At 40.3% G+C, this 20,615-nt stretch overlaps 1 protein-coding gene across 12 annotated transcripts in view; it reads right to left on the bottom strand.

The window, feature by feature from the left end:
- Positions 1-9,327: 9,327 nt before the first annotated feature.
- The window catches only part of lmo7b (LIM domain 7b), a 32,872-nt gene continuing 21,584 nt past the window's right edge, over positions 9,328-20,615 (bottom strand). For 5 of the 12 annotated variants that reach the window (XM_024802545.2, XM_024802531.2, XM_024802532.2 and 2 more), the window contains 16 exons: positions 20,101-20,415; positions 18,494-18,608; positions 17,683-17,844; positions 17,414-17,592; positions 17,235-17,298; positions 14,141-14,166; positions 13,906-14,013; positions 13,729-13,812; positions 13,272-13,465; positions 13,044-13,088; positions 12,710-12,762; positions 12,455-12,626; positions 12,162-12,344; positions 11,936-12,044; positions 10,213-10,315; positions 9,328-9,953 (listed from right to left, as the gene is read on the bottom strand). In XM_024802545.2, the coding sequence (XP_024658313.2) occupies positions 9,916-9,953; positions 10,213-10,315; positions 11,936-12,044; positions 12,162-12,344; positions 12,455-12,626; positions 12,710-12,762; positions 13,044-13,088; positions 13,272-13,465; positions 13,729-13,812; positions 13,906-14,013; positions 14,141-14,166; positions 17,235-17,298; positions 17,414-17,592; positions 17,683-17,844; positions 18,494-18,608; positions 20,101-20,415 (1,950 nt within the window). In that variant the 3' untranslated portion in view covers positions 9,328-9,915. The remainder of the gene's footprint in view (positions 9,954-10,212; positions 10,316-11,935; positions 12,045-12,161; positions 12,345-12,454; positions 12,627-12,709; positions 12,763-13,043; positions 13,089-13,271; positions 13,466-13,728; positions 13,813-13,905; positions 14,014-14,140; positions 14,167-17,234; positions 17,299-17,413; positions 17,593-17,682; positions 17,845-18,493; positions 18,609-20,100; positions 20,416-20,615) is intronic. The other 7 variants (XM_024802551.2, XM_024802541.2, XM_024802544.2 and 4 more) reach the window with 7 other exon arrangements.

The raw sequence follows: 20,615 nt of genomic DNA on the forward strand, positions 1-20,615 counted from the left end.
TTCATTCTCTGTGTTATCTGAAACGTTTATTTTAGAGCTCCTTCGCTGCTAGTTTTCACATTAACGGCTGCTCTGTTGCTTTTATATATATCAATACTGTGACATATACTATAGGCACTTAAGCTCATGCTAAAGTAATACCTAAATGAGAAATGTAACATTAAACCTAAATGATTTTTCATTTAACAATAACAAAAGAAAACCCCATTAAACAACAGGAAGAAGTAATCATATAATTTTTCTGCATTTATTTTCTGAAGGTTGAAACAAGTAGCATGGCCACTACTAAAAACCAGCACACTGCAAAATGCTCCACAATCCTTAAGACATTTTGACAATAGAAATAAAAAGAAAAGCAACAGATCTGCATAAATATGTGACCACATCTCTGAAACAAACAAACAAAACTGTTTGCAGAATGGACATATTCTGTTCATATACTGATGTATTACAAGATCTATATTACTATACCAGGTGTTTGACATCAATTAGTTTTCTATCGTCTAACTGTATTTTTCTGTCTTAGACTTTTTAATATTACTTTGAAAGGTACACCCATTCAACTGCTTGTTAACACAAATATCTAATCAGCCAATCACATGGTAGCAACTCAGTGCATTTGGGTATGCAGACACGGTCAGGACGACCTGGTGAAGTTCAAACTGAACATCAGGGGTTTTCAGAAAATGGTCTAAAAAGATAACCTATTCCTGCTGACCATGGTCATCTGTTTATCACCATACACTGCAGTGATAAAGGGATGTAGCATGATGGCTGTACCGTGTCACAAAGCTTAAATAGTCTCAAACTGCTTTCTTGAACATAACAGTGAGTTTGCTGTACTCAGATGGCCTCCATAGTCACCAAATCTCAGTCCAATAGAGGATTTTGAGGATGTGCTGGAATGAAATATCACAGCTGCTAAATCTGTAGCAACTGTGTGATGCTATCATGTTAACATGGACCAAAATGAGGAAGGTGCTAAGGAATGGTTCCAACACCTTGTTAAATCTATGCCATGAAGAAATAAGACAGTTCTGGAGGAAACATGGAGTCCAACTTGGTGCTAGTGCCTAATAAAGTGGCCGGTTTTAAACGTGAAGCTAACGCCTGCAACAGGTTAGCTTAGCACAGAGTAGAAATGGAAAGAAAGGAGAACTGTTAGCTTTGCTCACAATAACTTAATTAAAACAAACATATCGACTGTTTTACTTAAGTTTCTGTAGCTGCAGGTTTCACAAATAAATAACTGGTTAATTAGTTAAATATCTTGTTCAGCTGTGGCTGTAGCTTAACAAAAGTCAATTTGATACTGTCATCCTCCCTCAACACATCTACAGGTAAGTGTGTTTGTCAGTACGAAGAACTCCTTTTATGGTCTCCTGCAGGTGAACTGACTGATATTGAATAGAACTTTTCTTATTAATTTACCCTAAAAAAAAAAAAAGCAAATATATTAAACAGCAACATAGAGACCCTGCAAGTTCATTTATAAACAGTTCAATTATAAACTTGGGCAATTTATGACATAGTTCCTTCTCAGCTGCAAAACACATAGTCAAGGGCAATTACCCAGAAAAACACTGCTTAATTCCATAGTCCTTAGGATGGGTCAGTGCCCTTTAAAAGTGCTTATTTTGAGCAAGGCACTGTTGACCCAAAAGTCCACAGTGAGTCACAAAATAAATTCAGCATTTGTAATGGTATAAAGGTCAAAACCTCCATCCACCCATGCAGTTCAAGGTCACAGCATAGCTATATAACTACATAAAGCGGTGTAGGCCATTTTTAACTCAGATTAAAAGTAGCCAGTTCAGCATGAGGCAATCCTCTTCTTTTTTCTTAAGATACATACCACCTTGGACCTATAAACAATAACAAACTAGTTTATTTCCATACTCAAAAAGTTTGTATGCAAGTTTTTTTTTTTGTCATAGCCACAGGGGGACAAGTCTAGTATGACACTGTTTTTCAGTGGTGTTCTCCATTGGATTTTTCCTTTAGTCTGACAGTAGTCTTAATCCAAACCTGCTACATGAGTCTGCATGAAATCCAAGACTCCTTAACCATGTTTATTTAAAAGTTGTAATTTATTTAAAAGTTTTAATTCCATTCTTGACTTTAGAAACAGCAGTTGAGCAAACAACTTAAGCTCCACTTTTTCTGCAACTTTATCTTAGCCATTTAATCTCTTCACTAATCTTGGTAGTAGAATAAATACTTGACTGTTTGAATAAGCCTAAGGAGGCTTTCCATCACTGATGGCTAATGTAACAGATCAGCAGAGTCTTGCTTCACTACAGACATTTAGTGTTTGCTAACCCCCTAACAGCATAATTAACACCATTAAGTGTTTGTGTTACTAAGGAACGAATCCATTTAAGGTCCTCACATTCCTTAAATCCCCAACATTTAGAATTTGGCTCTCTCTACGTGCAGTTGTGTTTCATTATACGTATATGTATAAGTGAACTTTTCTGTTAGTACGCTGGTGCTTTCATAGGAAAACAAACACTCCTTTTCACAAATCCCTCCCCGGAGCAGTAGTGTGGCAGAAGCAATAAAACACTGCCACAATCCATCATCTGAAAGCTGTACTACGCTCTCGAATTGCGCAACTCTAATCCACAACAATTTAATACTGATATCTTTCATTTTGTACTGCCGTGCAGTTTTACAATGCGACATTTGGATTGCAGCTTTTTTTTTTTAACCGATTTTCTCTTCAGTTGTGATAGATTAGCTGGGCAGTACATGTTTGTGCTCAAGTACACTATAAATTTCAGATACACCACAAGAAAGGTAAGATGCAGGAAATGAAAGGAATAATACATTCCAGTCAGAACTCGGCTCTGACTCTACAAGCCTGACATAAGCCTGTTTCAGCTTACAAACTCCCAGCAGTAAGATGTACTTATGGAACCTGGAGACAAGCTTTTGTTCTTCTATGCCATTAGATGCAAATATGAGCACGGTAACACAATAATAATAATGTTTAAAAAAAACAAAACAATTACACAAAAACTCCAAAGAACTTTTTTGCTGGACTTGTTGTATTTGGCTGTAAAATTACAAAATAATTCTCATCTGTCAGGAACAATCGGAATTCTCCGATAGTCCATCAGCGTAACTTTGTGCTGAACATTGTGGGAATCAAGATCTCTGTCTAAATAAATAAATAAATCTGCGTAAATTCCCAGATGATTAAACATGCAACTATTTTGCTGGTAATACCTGAAAGGAGTAAAGTCATAACCCCCCTAAACCCGCTGGAAATTACACCCCTGCTGTAGTCCAAAGTTATGCTATCATATGATAATCTGAATGCTTTGTTCTAATGTGATAAACATCCCCATAAAGCCCGTTTTCTCTTCTTTCCTAAACTGCTTGAATTGTTTTACAGCCAGCTATGATGTGCAAGAGGCCATTTAAAACTGTGTGCTGCTCCCCTTCCTAGTTTTGTAGTTTTGTTTAGTGTTGATTTCTCACATTTGTCACACCTACATGTTTCACATCATCAAACAAGTTTTAATATTAGACAAAAACAACAGGGTTTAATATGTGACAAAGTAATTTTTGAGACTGTGGTAGGTTTGAATAACTTTTTCCTTTACTCGTGTTATCTTTCCCCAATATTAAAATGTGTTTGATGATCTGAAACATTTTATTGTGACAAATATGCAAAAAGCTAAGAATGGCTTTAATGTCTCTTGGTTATAAGCAATTACAGACGCTTCTCTAGGTGCACTCGGGTGACAAACACAACTCAAAACTGCAGCTAGGTAACATGGAAGCTGGCCTTCATCAAATCGAGAGTCTGGAGGAGGATAAAAGCCAGGTATAGCTACAGACAGAGAGATTAAAATCTGTGATCCTCCAGTGGCCATGTTATGTGTCTTCAAGGACATTACCCCCCTATCTCTGACTACAAAGCTTTTTCTCCTCATCTGCTCTGAGTTCTTTTTTTGGGAGTGTGGCGGGGGGAGTAAATGTCGCCAGTCTCCGCTGAGCTGCTCTCAGCACCCAGCAGCAGACCGGAGATTGGTGCAGCTCCCAGTGACAAAGCTGAGCCTTGCACTGTGCCGGTAAACTAAAAGGTAAAAGGCTGCCAGCATCAATCAGCTGCAGGGTATAGAGAGGAAGAGAGGGAGCATCCTCCTCCCCTGCTGTTGCTGCAGTGTGTTTCCTTTCACAAGAAGTGCAGCTCCCCTCTCCCTCCCTCTCTCTCAGGGGCTACTGGAAAGGGCAAGACGTGAAAGGAGCTGATTCAAAGTCCATCACTGAACTGTCTTATTCTCAGTGTGTCTAAGACTTTTACAAAGGTCACTTTAATTTAAACCTTTATGCCGCCATTTCAGTTGCAAGATAGTGCTTTTTTATTTATTTTTTTACTTGGTGTAATGTGTTTCAACAAAAAAAATTTTTCCTGTCAGTAACTGATTCTGAGGGGATTCCTGGGTGTTTCACTTGGCTCATATCAATCTTTCTATTTACAGGCTGGTTTTGTACTATTGTACATATTTCAGTCTAGTTCAGTACATGCAAGCAAAGCTGGCTGGCTGTCAGAGTGCTATATTACTAAAGTTGACTGGAAGGGAAAATGAGAGGAATGACTGCAACCTTGGGAGGATTGTTAAGAAGAGTTGACTGAAAAACTTGGAAGATCTTCACAAGGACTGCTAGTGCACCAAGAGCAGGCACGGACAGGAAAGGAGCTGCAACTGTCACATTCCTGGCTCCATATTGTCACATACGGAGCCACTATTGAACCAGAGAAAACACTTCCCTACTCAAAGTGTCAGCTCCCTCCACAGATTTCCTATAGGACTGAAGTCTGGGGACCTTGTGGGTGCTGCAAGATTTCAGTCCATTACTGATAGTGTGTTACCAATGGTGTTCTTGGTGACTGTGGTCTCTCCCCATTGTATAAGCCACAATTGTCAAAATTAAAATAAAAGGCTTGAAATATTTCTGCCTTTTCATGATATTCTGCTTTATTTAAATGCACCGATATATATTTTCAGAAAGTATTAGCTCGTTCATCCTCTTTGTGAAGTGTGTGCCTGCCGATTCGACCAACACTTCAGTCCAAAGTGAACTTGGTCATTAATAATAAAAAGCCTGCCATGAAAATTACATGTTTATGGTAACCAGGGGATGATTCCCAGACCTTTTTTTTTTTTTTTAAATCAACATACAAGAATTTTTCCACTACTTTGACGTACTTTGATTAAATTAATTGAATAACGCAGCCTTTGGTAGGTTGCCAGGTTTGTATTGTAAATACAGCACAAGCAATACATGCTCAGCATCAGCAGAGGATTGCCATAAGTATAGTAGCATTTAGCTTTAAGAACAACTGTTCTTAAATCTTAAGTGCAGTTTAAAAAAAAGTATGAAACAAAAAATTTTATGACGGTCCTTAATTACATGCGAGGAAATGTAACCTTCATAAATGTTCATCATCTGAATAAATGTACTAGAATCACAGCTGAAAAACAGTCATGATCAGAGATGAAATGAGGATTGTCAAAACAGATTCCAGATCAGCCTGGAGGCCGTCTGTTTAGCTTGATTTCTGTGCCTGTCTGTTGGGGCTCTGGATAATGTTACAGCACGCTTCACTCATAGGATGCTTCAATATCTGCAAGGCGTCGGCCCGCCCACTTCTTCCTCCTGGGTGCTTCCTGTGTTGCCCAGATAGGCAGCCAAATATGGGGTCATAGTGTAACAGATGATCTGCATGTAGACAAGGAGGTGGTTTTGTGGCATATTTGTAGCTTAAATTTCCTCGTGTCAGCATCTTTCCTGTGAGATTGCACAAACACTGGCTGTTCAGTGCAGCAGGCTGGCAATGTTTAACGGTCAAGCTGTTTGCTGTGTTATTATAAAAACATCAGCAGTTATGAGACAGGTGCTATATCTCAGAAAGACCAGTTTTTGTGTTGTAAAACATCACAAAGCTCAGAGATTAAGCGATGGTCTTTTAACTTTACCATTTGCAGAGATGAAAACAAATGACCCCATTTCTTCTGGTCCTATGCCTTGGGATAGTTTTGTATATTTGTCAGACGGGGAATTTGAGTACAAAACTGTGTGGGAAGAAGATGCCAATCTAACAAAGAGAGTAGTAGTAGTCTGCACGCTATGATTAAATGTGTCCAGCTGAACAAATAAGCACTCTGAAATTTTGTGGGAAGAGTTTTGCATGAAAAACCCTGTCCTCCGAAACCATCGGCAGAAGCAATTTTAAATTAGTACCATAAATAACAGCCTTAGGACATCTCGAGGTACTTTCCCTTTACCCAAAGGAAGCAATAAGCCTTAAGAATTCTTAAGATTTCTTGACAAAGACCAGGGTCACGATTTTCCACTTGGCCACTCTGAAATCCTGTTTTTAAGAAAGAAAAACTGCAGCTGTAGCCCTTGTCATACACTATAGTGATGTTCAGCAGATTTTTCCCATCATGCATCCTTAGGTTAATTATGACCACTTAAAGATTTGTCAGATTTAAAAACATAAAAGCTTTTTAGTTTAAAAATAATTCCACATCATTCAGCTGTCTACTTGTGGTCCAGAATTCTTCCTGGTACATGCTACACTTGTGACTGAATGCGGCCTTTTGTTAAAGCCTCACAGGTTTTGCTTATTTGACGCTCCAAACATCATGGCAAAAAGGGGAAAAAAGAGAGACATACAGCAGACTCCTGCTGCATTCCCAGTTTTATTGGTGACTGGGAAAGCGTTAACATCTTGACACGTAAAGAATTCAAGTCTCAGCGACAGTTCAGTCATTATGGTGAGAGATGTGTTTTGGCATAACGTCTCTGTAAACATTGTCCTACTTCTGTTTAGTCTTTTAGCTCGTGGTAAATATGTTAAGGCTGCACATTGTGTTTGGTTCTCCGCTGTCCTCATCTTACTGTACTTCTGGTATTTAAATAGGTCACAGCGGAGCCACAACTGTCATGCTCAACAGATGGAGCATGTCAAACTGAAAAAATGTCTTTGGGGAGCTGACCTCGCTCTTCCGAAAGACCAGATCACAGTAAAACATTTTTTTAAAAATCCCTTCTCTTAAGCCCAGAGCTCCGAATGACCAGTGTTCAACATGTCAGAGCGAGTGTGTATTCCTAGAGAGCTCAGTGATCCAGCTACCTCTGACAACGCTGTTGCCGTATTCTCATTTTATTCATCCAGTGCAAAACAAAACATATCAGGCAACGTTGTCTTTGTGTTGTGAATAACAACACAGTTGCATTGGCGCACAACTTCCTCCTACGAATGAAATGCTGCCTTTGTTTTGCCCCAGTATTTGCATAATGGCCATATTCATGCAAGTAGCTTTCCTCATGTTTCAAAGAAATGGTCACCAGTAACCCCGAACCGACCTTTAATGCCCATATTAAGCTGGAGGTAACATTACAGCCTCTTAAAGCTCGATGACAGACAATCTACCACTGGACAGCACTTCCCCATTGAAAGGTTAGAGGACAGTAAACTTTCTCTTCCTTGTTGCTGCTTTAAGCTTGCTTCATCAGCTTCCTGTAAAACAGTTCACTCAAATGACACACGGACATTTTCTCTCTTACGCCAGCATTTTGGAGGCGAGAGAAGTTTTGTCTGTCACTGCTCATTTCAACAGAGGACATTTCCTTTTTACAAGCTTTGAGGGGATTGGTATTTGGTCCATAAATGGACAAAGTGTCCACTAATGTTTTGACATTCTTCAAAACTCCTTAAAAAGCAAAAAGTACTCCCTTCACACTTGGAAGGCAAAAAAAAAAAATATTGCACCTTACACTGCACTGCAGCAACTTTGCCAAAAATGACTGCCATACAAGTCCTTTATGCTTAACCAGTGCTATCATTTTGTCATTGCTACTGCATGCAAGTGTAGCAGAGGTAAATAAAGTCATCATCTAAATTACAGAACAAGGCCTCATTAATTCTACAGTCCTGCGAAAACATTTTTACATGACTGTAGAATTTTAGGTAGAGGCTAAGATTCAATAGCCTGTAAAACCACCTTCAGCAGCAATAACTTGAAGTTATCATTTTGTATGTGACTATCAGTCGCTCGTGTCGCTGCGGAGGAATTTGGCTCACTCTTCTTTACAAAGTTGCTGCAGTTCATTAAGATTTGCTGGCATTTCAGGTCGAGGTCTGGACTTTGGGCCATTGTAACATCCTGATTCTTTTCTTTTTTAGCCACTGTGTATATTTACTCTGGTGTTTGGGATCATTACCCTGCTACATGACTCAGTTTGGTTGAAGCTTTAGCTGTCGGACAGAAGGCCTCATCTTTGAGTCCTAGAATACTTTGGTATGTAATTGTTCATGGTTGAACTGCCCCCAAGGTGTCCATGGTGGCTGAAAAACAAGCCCAGATCATCACCCCTCCCCTCGCTGTGCTTTACAGTTGGTATGAGGCATTTGTGCTCACCAGTTGTGCACAACTGCCAAACAGCTCCACTTTGGTCTTGTCTGTCCAAAGGACATAGTTTCAGAAGTCTTGTGGTTTTGTTCAGATGCAACTTTGCAAACCTAAGCTGCGCTGCCATGTTTTTAGAAGAGGCTTCATCCTGGCAACTCTTCCAGACAAGCCATATTTTAGTCTTTTTCTAATTGTATTGTCAGGAAGTTCAATAATCAGTGTGCTGACTGCGCGTGTAGTCTGAGATGTAGCTTTGTTTTTCCTTTGGTTTGGTTTGCAGGGTGCTCACTCCTGGGAATTTTGCTGCATTGTGTTAACAAATCTAAATAGTCCAAACCAGCAAAGCTTATGCTTTTACAGAAGCACTCACACTTCCCAATGATCAATTAAATCAAGTGGGGGTTTTTTTGGTTTTTTTATTAGCAGCACCTGGCTGCTACTTACCCTCTGAATTACTAAGAAAGCAGTGACGATGTACTTGGCTTTTTTGATGTTTTGGGGTTTTTTTGTTTTGTTTTTAAAAACAGAAATGACTGGACTGCTTTCTATTACCTCATCATCATCATCGACTAAAGGTGCAACACCATCCAGTATCCGGCTGGGCGAAGGCTTTCAATTTGTTCCTTCTTCCAAATTTCTTTTACCAATGTGAAACACGTTGTGTAAATGTTCTGCTTCTTTCGTTTATTGATGACACTTTACTCCAGTTAGGACATTAGTACGTCCAGTAATAAAGGTGCACTGGTCATTGCATTACGTGAACAGTCAGTATGTTCACCAACAAGTAAAGACAGTCAACTGTGAAGTCATTTCTGCCTACAGTGACAATTAGATCAAAGTGAGATCAATGCTGCCACCATGTGGTATACAAATGAACAACAAATAACACTTGTATATGTTCAGTCCACTTTATTTACAAAGACATTTCAATTAAGAGGCTGATTTGTATGTGAGACAGTCATACATTATATATACACACACACACACACACACACACACACACACACACACACACACACACACCAGTGATTTACCCCAGTGTGTATTCAGTGACATTACAACAGAACAGAAAGTGCTTCAGTACACGTTAAAATTCATTTCCATACCAGAGTTACACGAATAGCCTCAAGAAATAGCTGATAATTTTAACACGGCACACGGATCTGAAGACACTAGCATTAAGATGAAGGCGTAAATCAAACAGTTCCCATCATATCTTTATTTCATATATTAAATCTAACTTGGAAATAAATTAGCAGGAGAAAGGTGGTCAAACGAGGCACCACTTATGTCATTTACAAAAAAAAAAACAAACAGAAGTATAGGTTCTACTTTGCCAAAACTCTATATAAAGTTTTACCGATGCTCAGGAAGTAGAAGCTGTGAATTGGCTGCGATTTCCTCTGTACAGCATAGCTTTGCTCAGAGACCCCCATGCCACTGTATTTACTCTTCAATCTGGAGTACAGCAAGCTGCTCACATGGGGGTGACTAAAATGCAAGTAAACATGGTACCTTGAAAAACAAGTTTTTAAAGGTGTAAATATGTGACATCTTAAACACATTTTAAAGTATTATAAGAAAAGTTAGCTTTCAGTGAGTGATGGGTAATAATTCCAGTTTTTCTACAGAACAATAATCAAACAAAAAATGATTTTATAGACTAAGTCATACATAATGCAATGTTAAAAAAAATGAAAAAGCAATCTGGAAGGTTAATAGAGGGACAGAAACTAAAGTGTGATGTTCATGTCTCACAATGACCAATACTTACACCTGAGTTGGAAATAGCAGCGTTCACAGAAGGGCTTCCTGTTTCGGATTTGAACCTGGGCTCCATTCTCTCTTCCTCCGAGATGTTGATGGCAGCCCACGCACTGAGGGGAGGACGGGGAAGTGAGAAAGGATTCAGGGACCATCTAAGACAAATCCAGCCGAGCTGTGACGTGGGTCTTTAGCGTCTAAATTATTTCACCAGACAGTCCGCCACCCGAGCACAGGATAACCAAGCTTTGTTTTGCGTAAAAACCCCACAGCATATAAATATCACAACAAGTGTGATGTGCATCTGTGACTTACAGGGAGGCAGAAGTGAAATTGCTTTTACATCTACATGCTAATGAACCAAGGCCAGCTAAATCTAGGGGTCCCCTGCCAGTGAGACTTTCACAGCAAGGATCTAAAAGCAAAGCAGGACAGCAGGTTGGCTTCTTCCACTATGCGCATAATAAGTAACTGAGAAAATAATGACAAACATAACAGTGGGCTTGACCACCACCCCCAGAAGCTTCACAGACAAAGAGACAGACTGGCTAATGAAAATAGATTCATGAAAGTGATAGAAACACTCCTCCTAGCAGATGCAAACTGATAACTATGATTGGAAAACAGACCACAGACATGAGACTCCTGCCAACCTCACAAAGCAAGTTGCAGTCACATTAGTCTCAACCCTAAAATTTTGTTCAGAATTAACCCCCAAAACACATACAGGGTTCAGTTATACTGGGTGTATGTTTTTCTTCTCTTAAATGTTCATTTTAACTGGGACCTGTTATGTTAAGTAGGGCGCAAGAATAAAAACTGAAAATTGGAGTAGAACTGAAAATTTGTATAAGTCATGTACATATTAGGCCTCTGCATAAAACACGTCATTTTAGCGCCTCTCCCTTTAAATCAACTTTCTTCTGATAGGCTGTCCCTCGCAAACAGATTCAAACAGCAGATGGGTATGGCTTCTGTTAAGCCAGAGCTGTGTGCTTGATATCACCATATTAAGATATACCTTTTATCATATCATAATATCTATCATAAATCTATCATATATCTATCATATAGATGATAGATACCCAGATGAGATCATAGATTAGAAAAAAAGGGGTCATAAATCTAAAGTTTAGAGGAGTCTGAGCATTTAGCTCACAGGGATAACTTGCACATGTATGCATATCTAAGTCCGAAACTTTACCTCTTTAGAAAAATATAAAATAAAATATGTGCATCTACCATAGGGCAGAAAATAAGAAAAAAATTAAAATAGATCCACTACTGTGGTGGAAATCCTACACTCCAGCAGTATTGAACTTTAAAGTTCCAAAATTATGAGAACTTTGGTCAACACATAAGAAATCAGGACCAAGTCTCTTGTCTTGCAGGGGCAGCTTTCTTGTCTCTTGCCTACAGATTCTGCAGCATTGTATGCAGATTCACAGAAATTATTGCTAATAAGTCATCATGTGTTTTGTGCATCATTTGCCGTTTCCATTTGTTGTTGTTCCATTGTTGTTGCGTTCAGAGTTTAAGTGACTGAACTATAAGAAAATAAGTTCCGTGTTTCTATTGGCCAACCATGAACTCTGATCACATTTTAACTATAAAAAACTGAAGGACCTCATGTCAAAAATGGAATAGTTTCCTTAGAGATGAGGAGCAGTTGCAGCTATTTGCAGGTATTGGAGCTATTGTGACTGCACCTTAACCCAGGTAAACCCTCTCACCTGAAAACAGCCAAGGTGGAAGTAGAGACTAAGGGCCTCTATGACCATAGCTGGTCTACTACCAAGGATACGCCCACAGACAGAGCAATTCCTCCTGCCATTGACCATCCTGGGGCAGGCAAATGGTAACCAAGTAAGGCCAAAAATGTCTGTAAAGACCTTTTTTTTTTTTTTTTTTAAGTACATGTACAAGAGATGAAAGCTTGTAGTTTACATAGATGTGTACCTGGCCTGATGACAGGACTGTATGTAAGGATTTCTCAGGGATAATACTGATCCAGTGCTGTATCGCGAAGAGGCATTCCTACTCGGTGTAACGTAACCTGCAGCAGCTGAGTGTGGTCGAGGGTAACTATAGATTGAGGATTGGGGCTGACGCAAATTATCAAGATTATCCAGAGAGTCATATCTGCAGGTAAGAAATCACAGTAGTAGAAGAACAATTGGAAACACACGGACTGAAAAACAGGCCATTGGGCAATGAGTCCAATCTTAAATGCAGCTTGGCTGAGGTCTCACCTTTTCAGAGGAAGCCCAACAATCATGGGATCCTTGTAAAAGCTGCTGCTGCGCTGACGTATCCAGCTGTTGTCAGTCAGAAGCTGAGTCCTTTTCTTCATCTCCTCTAAAATCTGCTGCCTTTCTTTCTCAGCCTTGGCCACAGACAGTCCTTTTCTTTTACTCTGATCCCCTGAACAAAAGCACGTTGAACGGGTTAGAGAAGTACATCTCCAACACAGAAATGGATAATATAAGAGGAAGAGCTAAACTCACCTCTAGAATACTTGTGAGGCCCAGCTAATACTGGGGAAGACAAGGACTTTGTCCTATGGGAACAAGAAAGTCTGCATTATTCAACCCTGAGAGCAATTTTTAATTCAAGTCCACAATATTTTGATGTGATTTTCTTTTATTTCTTTTAAGAAATTGTGCTTTGAGTCATAAATCAAGCATTTGTTAAAAGTGTTTTTCTCTAAAAGAAAAAACAAACAATTATCTACCTTTATAATAGCTTAATTTACAAAAATCACTGAAGTGGTGTGCAAAACCTGGACCTGCGTGACTAAAACTACAAATACAGTGGAAATTGGACCAGGCTTGATCTGACCTGTGTGCAGGGGACAGCTGAGCAAAGCCACATGAGCCATCAGCCCTTAGGTACAGCATTAGCAGAAATAAGGCCCAGCAAAAGCAACAGGAGGCACAGCAGAAACAGCAGTGATGATGATTAAAAAATGCTTTAGAACGTTTTGCAGATGAGACTCTTTGTAATAAACATGCTCTTTGTACCACATGGATAAGAGCAGCATTAAGAAAGAAGCAAAGCTTTATTTACCAGTCTTGTTGGGCAACCATCTCATTCTGCACTTCGTGTGCATTACTTTGCCGTTTTGGCCCCAACAACTCTTTCAGCTTTTCTCCATCAGTGCTCTGCTCTTCTTCTCTGGTTTTCTTCGGCATTGCATTCTCTTGCTGCTGGGTCCTGGCGAGGCCCACATCACCAGAGGTCACCTCAAAGGTTTTCTGGCTCTGAAACATGAATATTGTACGTGTAGAGTATTTAGAGAAAGAAAAACAATATAACACTGATAAAAGTGAGCAAAATAATTCAGTGCGGTGTCAGTGTCAGAGCTGCTGACTGAAAATGCAACATTATAGTGTAACCAGTGTAATCTCAAAATGTAGTAAAATGTCATACATTAGGATCTTTAAAAAAAAAAACTTCCCTTCTTTGGTGCCTTATTAAGGAAAAAACTATTATAAAAATTGCTGTAAAATGAAAGCGACATTACCCCTGAATTCTTGGGGTCTATTACATCTCGTTGGTCTCTTCGCCACTCTGCCTCCAGCCTCTCCTGGTCCCGCTGATATTTCTCCTAAAAACAAATCCAAAAACACCAGAGCACTTTAATAAAATTGAACTGAACTTCAAGCATATGCTCCTTAGTTCTGTTTGAAAGAGGCTTCACCTGTAGGAGGCGCTCCTGTTCTTCCTGCCACTTCTCCTGTCTCCTGCGATCCTCCTCAAGGTCCCAAGACCAGCTGGATGAGGGGGGGCTGAGCGATGGCACCTGGAGCTGGTGATGCACAGACAGACTGTAAGTTCAAACGTGATCACACTGCAGTACATCAACTCTTTAAACACACGCAGGTGACATATTTCTGACTGTGCACATCCTTTAATCAAATAGTACAGAAACTTACATCAGATATCGCAGATTCTGACCCTCCTGTGAGAGAGAATAATAGTTTAGGACCTGTTTAGTGTTTTGTTTTTTCCTAGAGTAGAGTAGCATCATGCAGGTCTAAACAGACGCAATTACTGGGGACACATTAGAAGATTAAGGAAGACTGGAGAAAAATGTAGTGGATATTTGATTTTGTTCCTGCTTCAGTCAGGAAAGCTCTGCTAGAGGCCTTCATCTGGCCAATCCCAGACAAGCTATATAAAAATAAAAAATAAAAAAAAAATGACCCAAACCGGTCACTGAAGACTTACCAGTAGGACTGAATTAAACACTTCTCACCACTCATTCAGGATCATCACTCTCCAATGATCAGGGCCAACATGCCGACAGTTTATCAAAATTCAGCACACTATTCTGCTAATGTATCCCCAGCTAAAGATGCCGCACTGCAAATTCTGAAAAAGCTGCAGAACAAAGCCTCAAGAACTTGTAAATGCAAGAAAGGTATCACAGTGTGCGGTAAAGCAAGCACAAATTTGATGTGTTTGCTTGATGATGCAGCATGACACACAGTGGGTCTTTAGCATCGCAACAGCAGCTACACACAGTGCAAATATTTACCACATAAGTACACCCACGAGCTGAATCCTGCACAGCCTGAAGAGAAAAGCCATCGTAGGACACACAGAATCATCAACAACCACAAAGGACAGCAGAGGATATCAGTCTTCGTGCCAGAAAGTTACTGATCAAACAATGAAAACAACATAAAGAACCGTTGCACACAGTGGGCTCTTCTCATTTCTCTGTTTTGTGCCTCCTCATCTCCTCCGCCTCCTGTCTGAAATCAATTCCAGTGTGTCATTATTTAGGGATGCCTTAATTTCCAAAATGCATCTCAAGGAGAGAGGAGCCAGGAGAGAGGTTGCAGGTTGCTGAAGGGACATATGAGTGAGGAAGTACTCTCGATATATTTAAAAGAACCATCATGATGTACCATGGGTGGCTGTAGCTCAGGTGGCAGAGCAGGTCAGCCACTGACCAGAAGGTCGGTGGTTTGGTCCCAGGCTGCCTCCTGGCTGCATGACAAATATCTTTGGGCAAGATACTAACCCCGTGTTTGCCTACTGGTCGTGGTCAGAGGGCCTGGTGGCGCCAGTGTCCGGCAGCCTCGCCTCTGTCAGTGCACCCCAGGGCAGCTGTGGCTACAATGTAGCTTGCCGTCACCAGTGTGTGAATGTGTGTGTGAATGGGTGAATGACTGAATGTAGTGCAAAGCGCTTTGGGGTCCTTAAGGACTGAGTAAAGCGCTATACAAATGCAGGCCATTTACCATTTACCTTTGGTATATGATTAAAGTATAGAAGCTGCCATAAAATATAATGGTAAGCTTAAACAAAACAGACATCACATAGTTATATGAAGGGGGGGGGGGGGGTTAAAAAAAAAAGTTTAAAAACTTTCATAGGACTACATACAGACCTATAAAAAACTAGGAAAAGGTCAGCAGCAGCAGATGTTGGTGATCAACTGCACTTGTTTGACGGATAACCAGCACGTGTGAGCACCTTTACAGAAGCAGAAGTTTTGGCAGTTTGCAGGTCTGGAGCACTGAAGTGTGCTAACACAATGCCATCATTTCCCCAGAAGTGAACATCCCAGTGAATTCACCCCAAGGTCAGACCGTGCAATGCTCCGAGAAAATGCAAAAAGCCCAAGAGATGCATCTTCAGACTCTACAGGAGCTGCCAGGAGAAATGCTCTCCTCTCTAAGAGCAAAGCTTCCAAAGGTTTGCAAAGCTGCATCTGAACAAAGCGCACGATTTGTGGAACAATGTTTTTTGGACAGACAAGACCAAAGTGGAGATGTCTGGCAACAATGCACAGTGTAACATTTGGTGAAAACTAAACGCATGAAAACACACAAGCACATCAGCACAGAAGGATGGCGTGCTGGTCTTGTTTTTCAACCACGGGAGCTGAGCACCTCGCAGTCAACGAGTTCACTCAACTCTTCTAGAGTCAAATATGAGACCACGGCCAAAGAAGTGTTGCAAAGGCCTGGTCAAAGTCCAGATCTTAACTTGATTGAGAGGCTGTGGTCAGACCTTGAGGGACCTCTGCATAAACAAACGCCTTCATACTTAAGTGAACTGAACCAATGTTCATCCACAATGATTTGAGAGACCAATATCATCCCCAAAACGATGAATTCAAGTTTTTGCTGCTTAAGATGATTCTAAGCTACTGAATCATGGGGCTTTCCACAGGACTTTATGCGGTCCTGGAAAACCTGTTACATAACTATTCATCTGCAATGACTTCAAGATGATGGCTGCAAAGCTGCATCATTGTCATTTTGTTAAATGCCTCAAATTCCTGACCCCTTCCTGCACCTGATAGGAACTAAGAGGAAATCAATGCAAAAACTGAGAAATGAGAGGAGATCATCTTAATATAGGCTTATATTTATTGTGGTCTCTATATTTTGGACATGATCAGTGCCGTATCTCTGTGGCTGTTTGGTTAAAATTGGCCAATCACTGTGAAAAGCAGTACAGTCTGCGCCCCTGCCCTCAGTTCTTCTGCGATTTTTCATGAACAAACTGTACAACGAACAGCAATTTATAGAAATCCTTTAATAGCTGATTTACTTTGGTGTAATTTGTGGTTACGCTGCTCTGATTAAAGCACTGCTATAAAGTATAATAGACTGATGTTATCACAGTGGTTATCTAGTAAAAGGCAATCAGCTAATCACCATGCATCTTTTGATTCCTTATAATTAGCATCTCCTAAATATTCTTTAAAAAAAAACAAAAAAAAAAACAAGCATACTAAAAATGCGTATTTAATTCTAATGACAATTCAAACCAAGCCAAGCACCAGCCACCGAAGCCGCTTCACATGAAGTTCAAACTGCCATTTTACCTTGCTGCCTGAAAAATTCTGCCCTCCTTTTCTGATTTTTTCTAATAATAGTACTACAATCTACATGAAGAGGAAGGGTGGACAAAGTGAGAAATTACACATATTACACCCGAGTTATTTTTAGAGGAAGTGTTTTTTTAAAATATCACTGCGATTACACACTTTATGCTTGGTGTTACCTTTATTTCTGGTTGTCCCATGTGTCTCACAAAGTTCTCCACCCATGACTTTACCCTGCATCACCTATGCAGGTGAAAAAAAAAAAAAAAAAAAAAAAAAAGACACCACAAACTATAAGAAGAGCTTTGATCATTTTTTTTTTTTAAATTGCTGTGATAGCTGCTAAAATAGTGCTCACGTTGTCTGTGTGCCCATTGCTTTTGAACCCTTGTGTGACTTGTGTGTCTGGAAAGGCAGCACTGTTGGCATGGTGATCAGGGCACCCTATCAGGACAGGCGAAGAAGCAGCAGTCAGATTGAGGGTCACCCTGCTCTGGCCTGGCTGGCTGTGATGAGTCCCCTCGCCGGTGCTCCAATCTAATTAAAAACAACTAGCTATCAACTCTAAGACCACGCTAATAATTTCAGGAAGTAGTAAAACAGAGCTGCTTTTACTCAATATCCTACCCTTGTTGCCATAGCGCCGAATGTCCATGGTCAAACTGCCGGTTTGCAGGGCAGATGACATTTTATCCCTCCACTGGTCTGAGTTCATGTGTGCCACCGCAGCTCCATCGACGGCCACGATCTCGTCGTCGACACGCAGCTGGCAGAGCTCGGCTGGACTGCCTGAGGGAAGAAATGAAGAACGATGAAAACGAGTATGGCATAACATGAAAAAACGAAAGTGCCAATTCAGAAATTATTTGCTTAGCATGAAGTGAGAAACACAGTAGGAACTGTTCCTATCTGACAGTGGGCCACTAAGCAGCGAGTAAGTGACACCTCTCTCATGTCCAATTCATTATTCATGGTTGCGTTTTAAATCACTTTGGTAGTTTGATGCTCAGAAGCCCTCAAATACTGTAAAACTCCTAGGTTAAATTTTCTCTTCCCTACAAGTAACCGTATACATAATTACCATGTTCAGAAAACATAATCAAAATGTAGCCGTTTTGACATCTCTCCCCCTCCACCAGAATAAAAAATAGCTTTGAAATTCTGCACTCTTCCCCTTCTGCTGCATACAATTTCCCTCATAACAAAAATCGACCCACTAACAAATTTGATGCCTTTTTAGACCTGAACTGTCAGTGTCATCTGTTACCGTTTTATTCTCTAAGCGCTAACCTGTGAGAGCAAATTTCCTCTATAAAAAGCAAAAAAGAAAACATCTGTCACTGACTTGTTCCTGTCTCACACAAAGATGCTAAATGTAACGTTCTGTTCTTGTGACAAAACTTCAGCACTCCAGAGTTACATTTAACAAGAGTCTTACCGGGCTGAATGAGCTTAACTCTCACCCCCGTCGAGTCCCAGTGAGTATGGAAACCAAAGTCAGCTAGACTGTTGGGTTTAAGAGTAAGGCTCACTCTCATGTCACTGTGATCCACCTGGAAATGGAAACACAAACACACACACACACACACACACACACACACACACACACACGTAAAGGTGACACCGTGTGATCTAATGTCGAATGCTTCCTAGTGGAAATTAGAGACTTGAGTGGCCCGCTACACAAATATAGTAAGGAAGGGATAAACTGAATGACCAGTTACGGTCAGAAATGCCATATTAATGCTGCTTTAAGTTTGAAACACTGTAGTGAATGGTAATTAAAAAAAAATAAAAAAATAAAAAAAATAAAAAGTAAGGGGGGTGACCTCAGAAGTTGTCATGACAACACCATTTAACCTTATCTAATGATATAAATGACACCAGTCTACAAGTCAAAATGTCTGAACATAAACATTTCCCAATATTCCAAAATGTTAATTTGCTGGTCGTCACTGAGCTTATTTAATGAGAACAATCATTCATTACACCTTACGATCCCTCTCCAAGTGTCTAATTTCATGATATAAAAGACGGATGTAGCCATCATGGCTGTTCTCTACATCCCATCAAGCCCCATTTTAAAGCCTTGGGATGAGCAGTCTCACCGTTGTTTTTTGGATAGATGCAAAGAGGAAAGTGCACAAGTGTGCAACCTGTCAAACAAGTCATTAGCCAATAATCATACCACAGATAATTCTCAATTTTTTAAACATTTTTTTCCTCCCAAGACGACCCAAAATAAGTCAAACTAATTTTGGGTCAAAAACTCCGCAGGAAACTGTTTACAGAGGTAAAGACAGAAAGCTGCTTTCCCAGACATCTATAGGACCAAAAGTCTTTCTGCAACCACAGCTTTTGCCACCTGGTGGCTTTCACATGTAATGCAGGTTTAAGATGTTTCTGCATTGGCTTCATTGTCTAGTGTAAAATTGTGACCTTCCAACTTGGACAAAGATTGAGGAAACCCCCAGGAGCAGACTGTCAATGCTCTAGCTCTGGGACAGTGAAAAAACAAAACAAAAACAACAACAAAAAGAAAACCAAAGAAACAAAAGAGCCGCACACATGCAGCTGGTCAGGCCCCTGAACTAATGCACTTTGAGAGTGGAAACTGGATTTTTCCACTGAAAACTGCTGTTAGCTTTCACTGTAGCCCAGGTTCATGAAAGTCAAGTACATTCGATACAGAAGCTGATGTTTGCTCTCTGCACAAGTCTGGGGTCCATAGTGTAACTACACAATAACTGCAGGGGGTCAGAAAGTGACGTTGAGGGAGTGATTTGAAAATGGCAGCAGCTCTAGAACTGGTCCAGATCCAGCCAGTTTAAATCTGATTTTATATTATCATCCTCCTCATCCTTTATTTATCCAGGTGAAAAGTTTAATTGAGATTTAAATCTCATTTCCAAGTGAGACTTGGCCATAGGGCAGCAAACTTTTATAGGAGTTTGTTTCATTCATTTTTTCTACAGAGCAGTGGGTAATCACATAAATGCCATTGATTTGATATGATCTTACAAGTTCAAAAATACTCCAGCATACCTTTGGAAGATCTGTGCTTCCATCAGCTGAGAAGGTCAAGCCTCTATTTTGACGAGACTGCAGATTTGAATAAGGTTGAGGCAGTATCTGGCTTTGAATGGAGGGTCGATAGTAATAGCCACTGCTCTGAAAGGAGGTCTGGCTGGAAAGATTGGAGCTAGTCACTTGCTCTTCCTGTCCTGCACCAGTCTGCTTCCCCTGGTTGGTCTGATACGGACCGCTCAGCTGGGCGGTCGCAGTCTGTCTTTTCAGAGATGGTGAAGATGGAGAATCCTCTCTCTCACTGTTCAGCAGCACACCCTGATTGTCATCTACCTGGAGATGAAGAAAAACAAGATGTGCTCAGAATCTGCAGCGCTGGAATGTTAAAGTAGGGCCTTAAAAATGTGTAAAACCAGCAGATTCGTGAGAAATGTGTAATCCGGGAATGAACTCCGCAGTGCAGCAGCACTTCTTTTATTAATGAGGAAGGCAATCAAAACAAAAGGTAACAAGTTAGCTCAAACAGTGTGCAC

Source organism: Maylandia zebra, linkage group LG1 (genome assembly GCF_041146795.1).
Source record: "Maylandia zebra isolate NMK-2024a linkage group LG1, Mzebra_GT3a, whole genome shotgun sequence".
Lineage (NCBI taxonomy): Eukaryota > Metazoa > Chordata > Actinopteri > Cichliformes > Cichlidae > Maylandia > Maylandia zebra.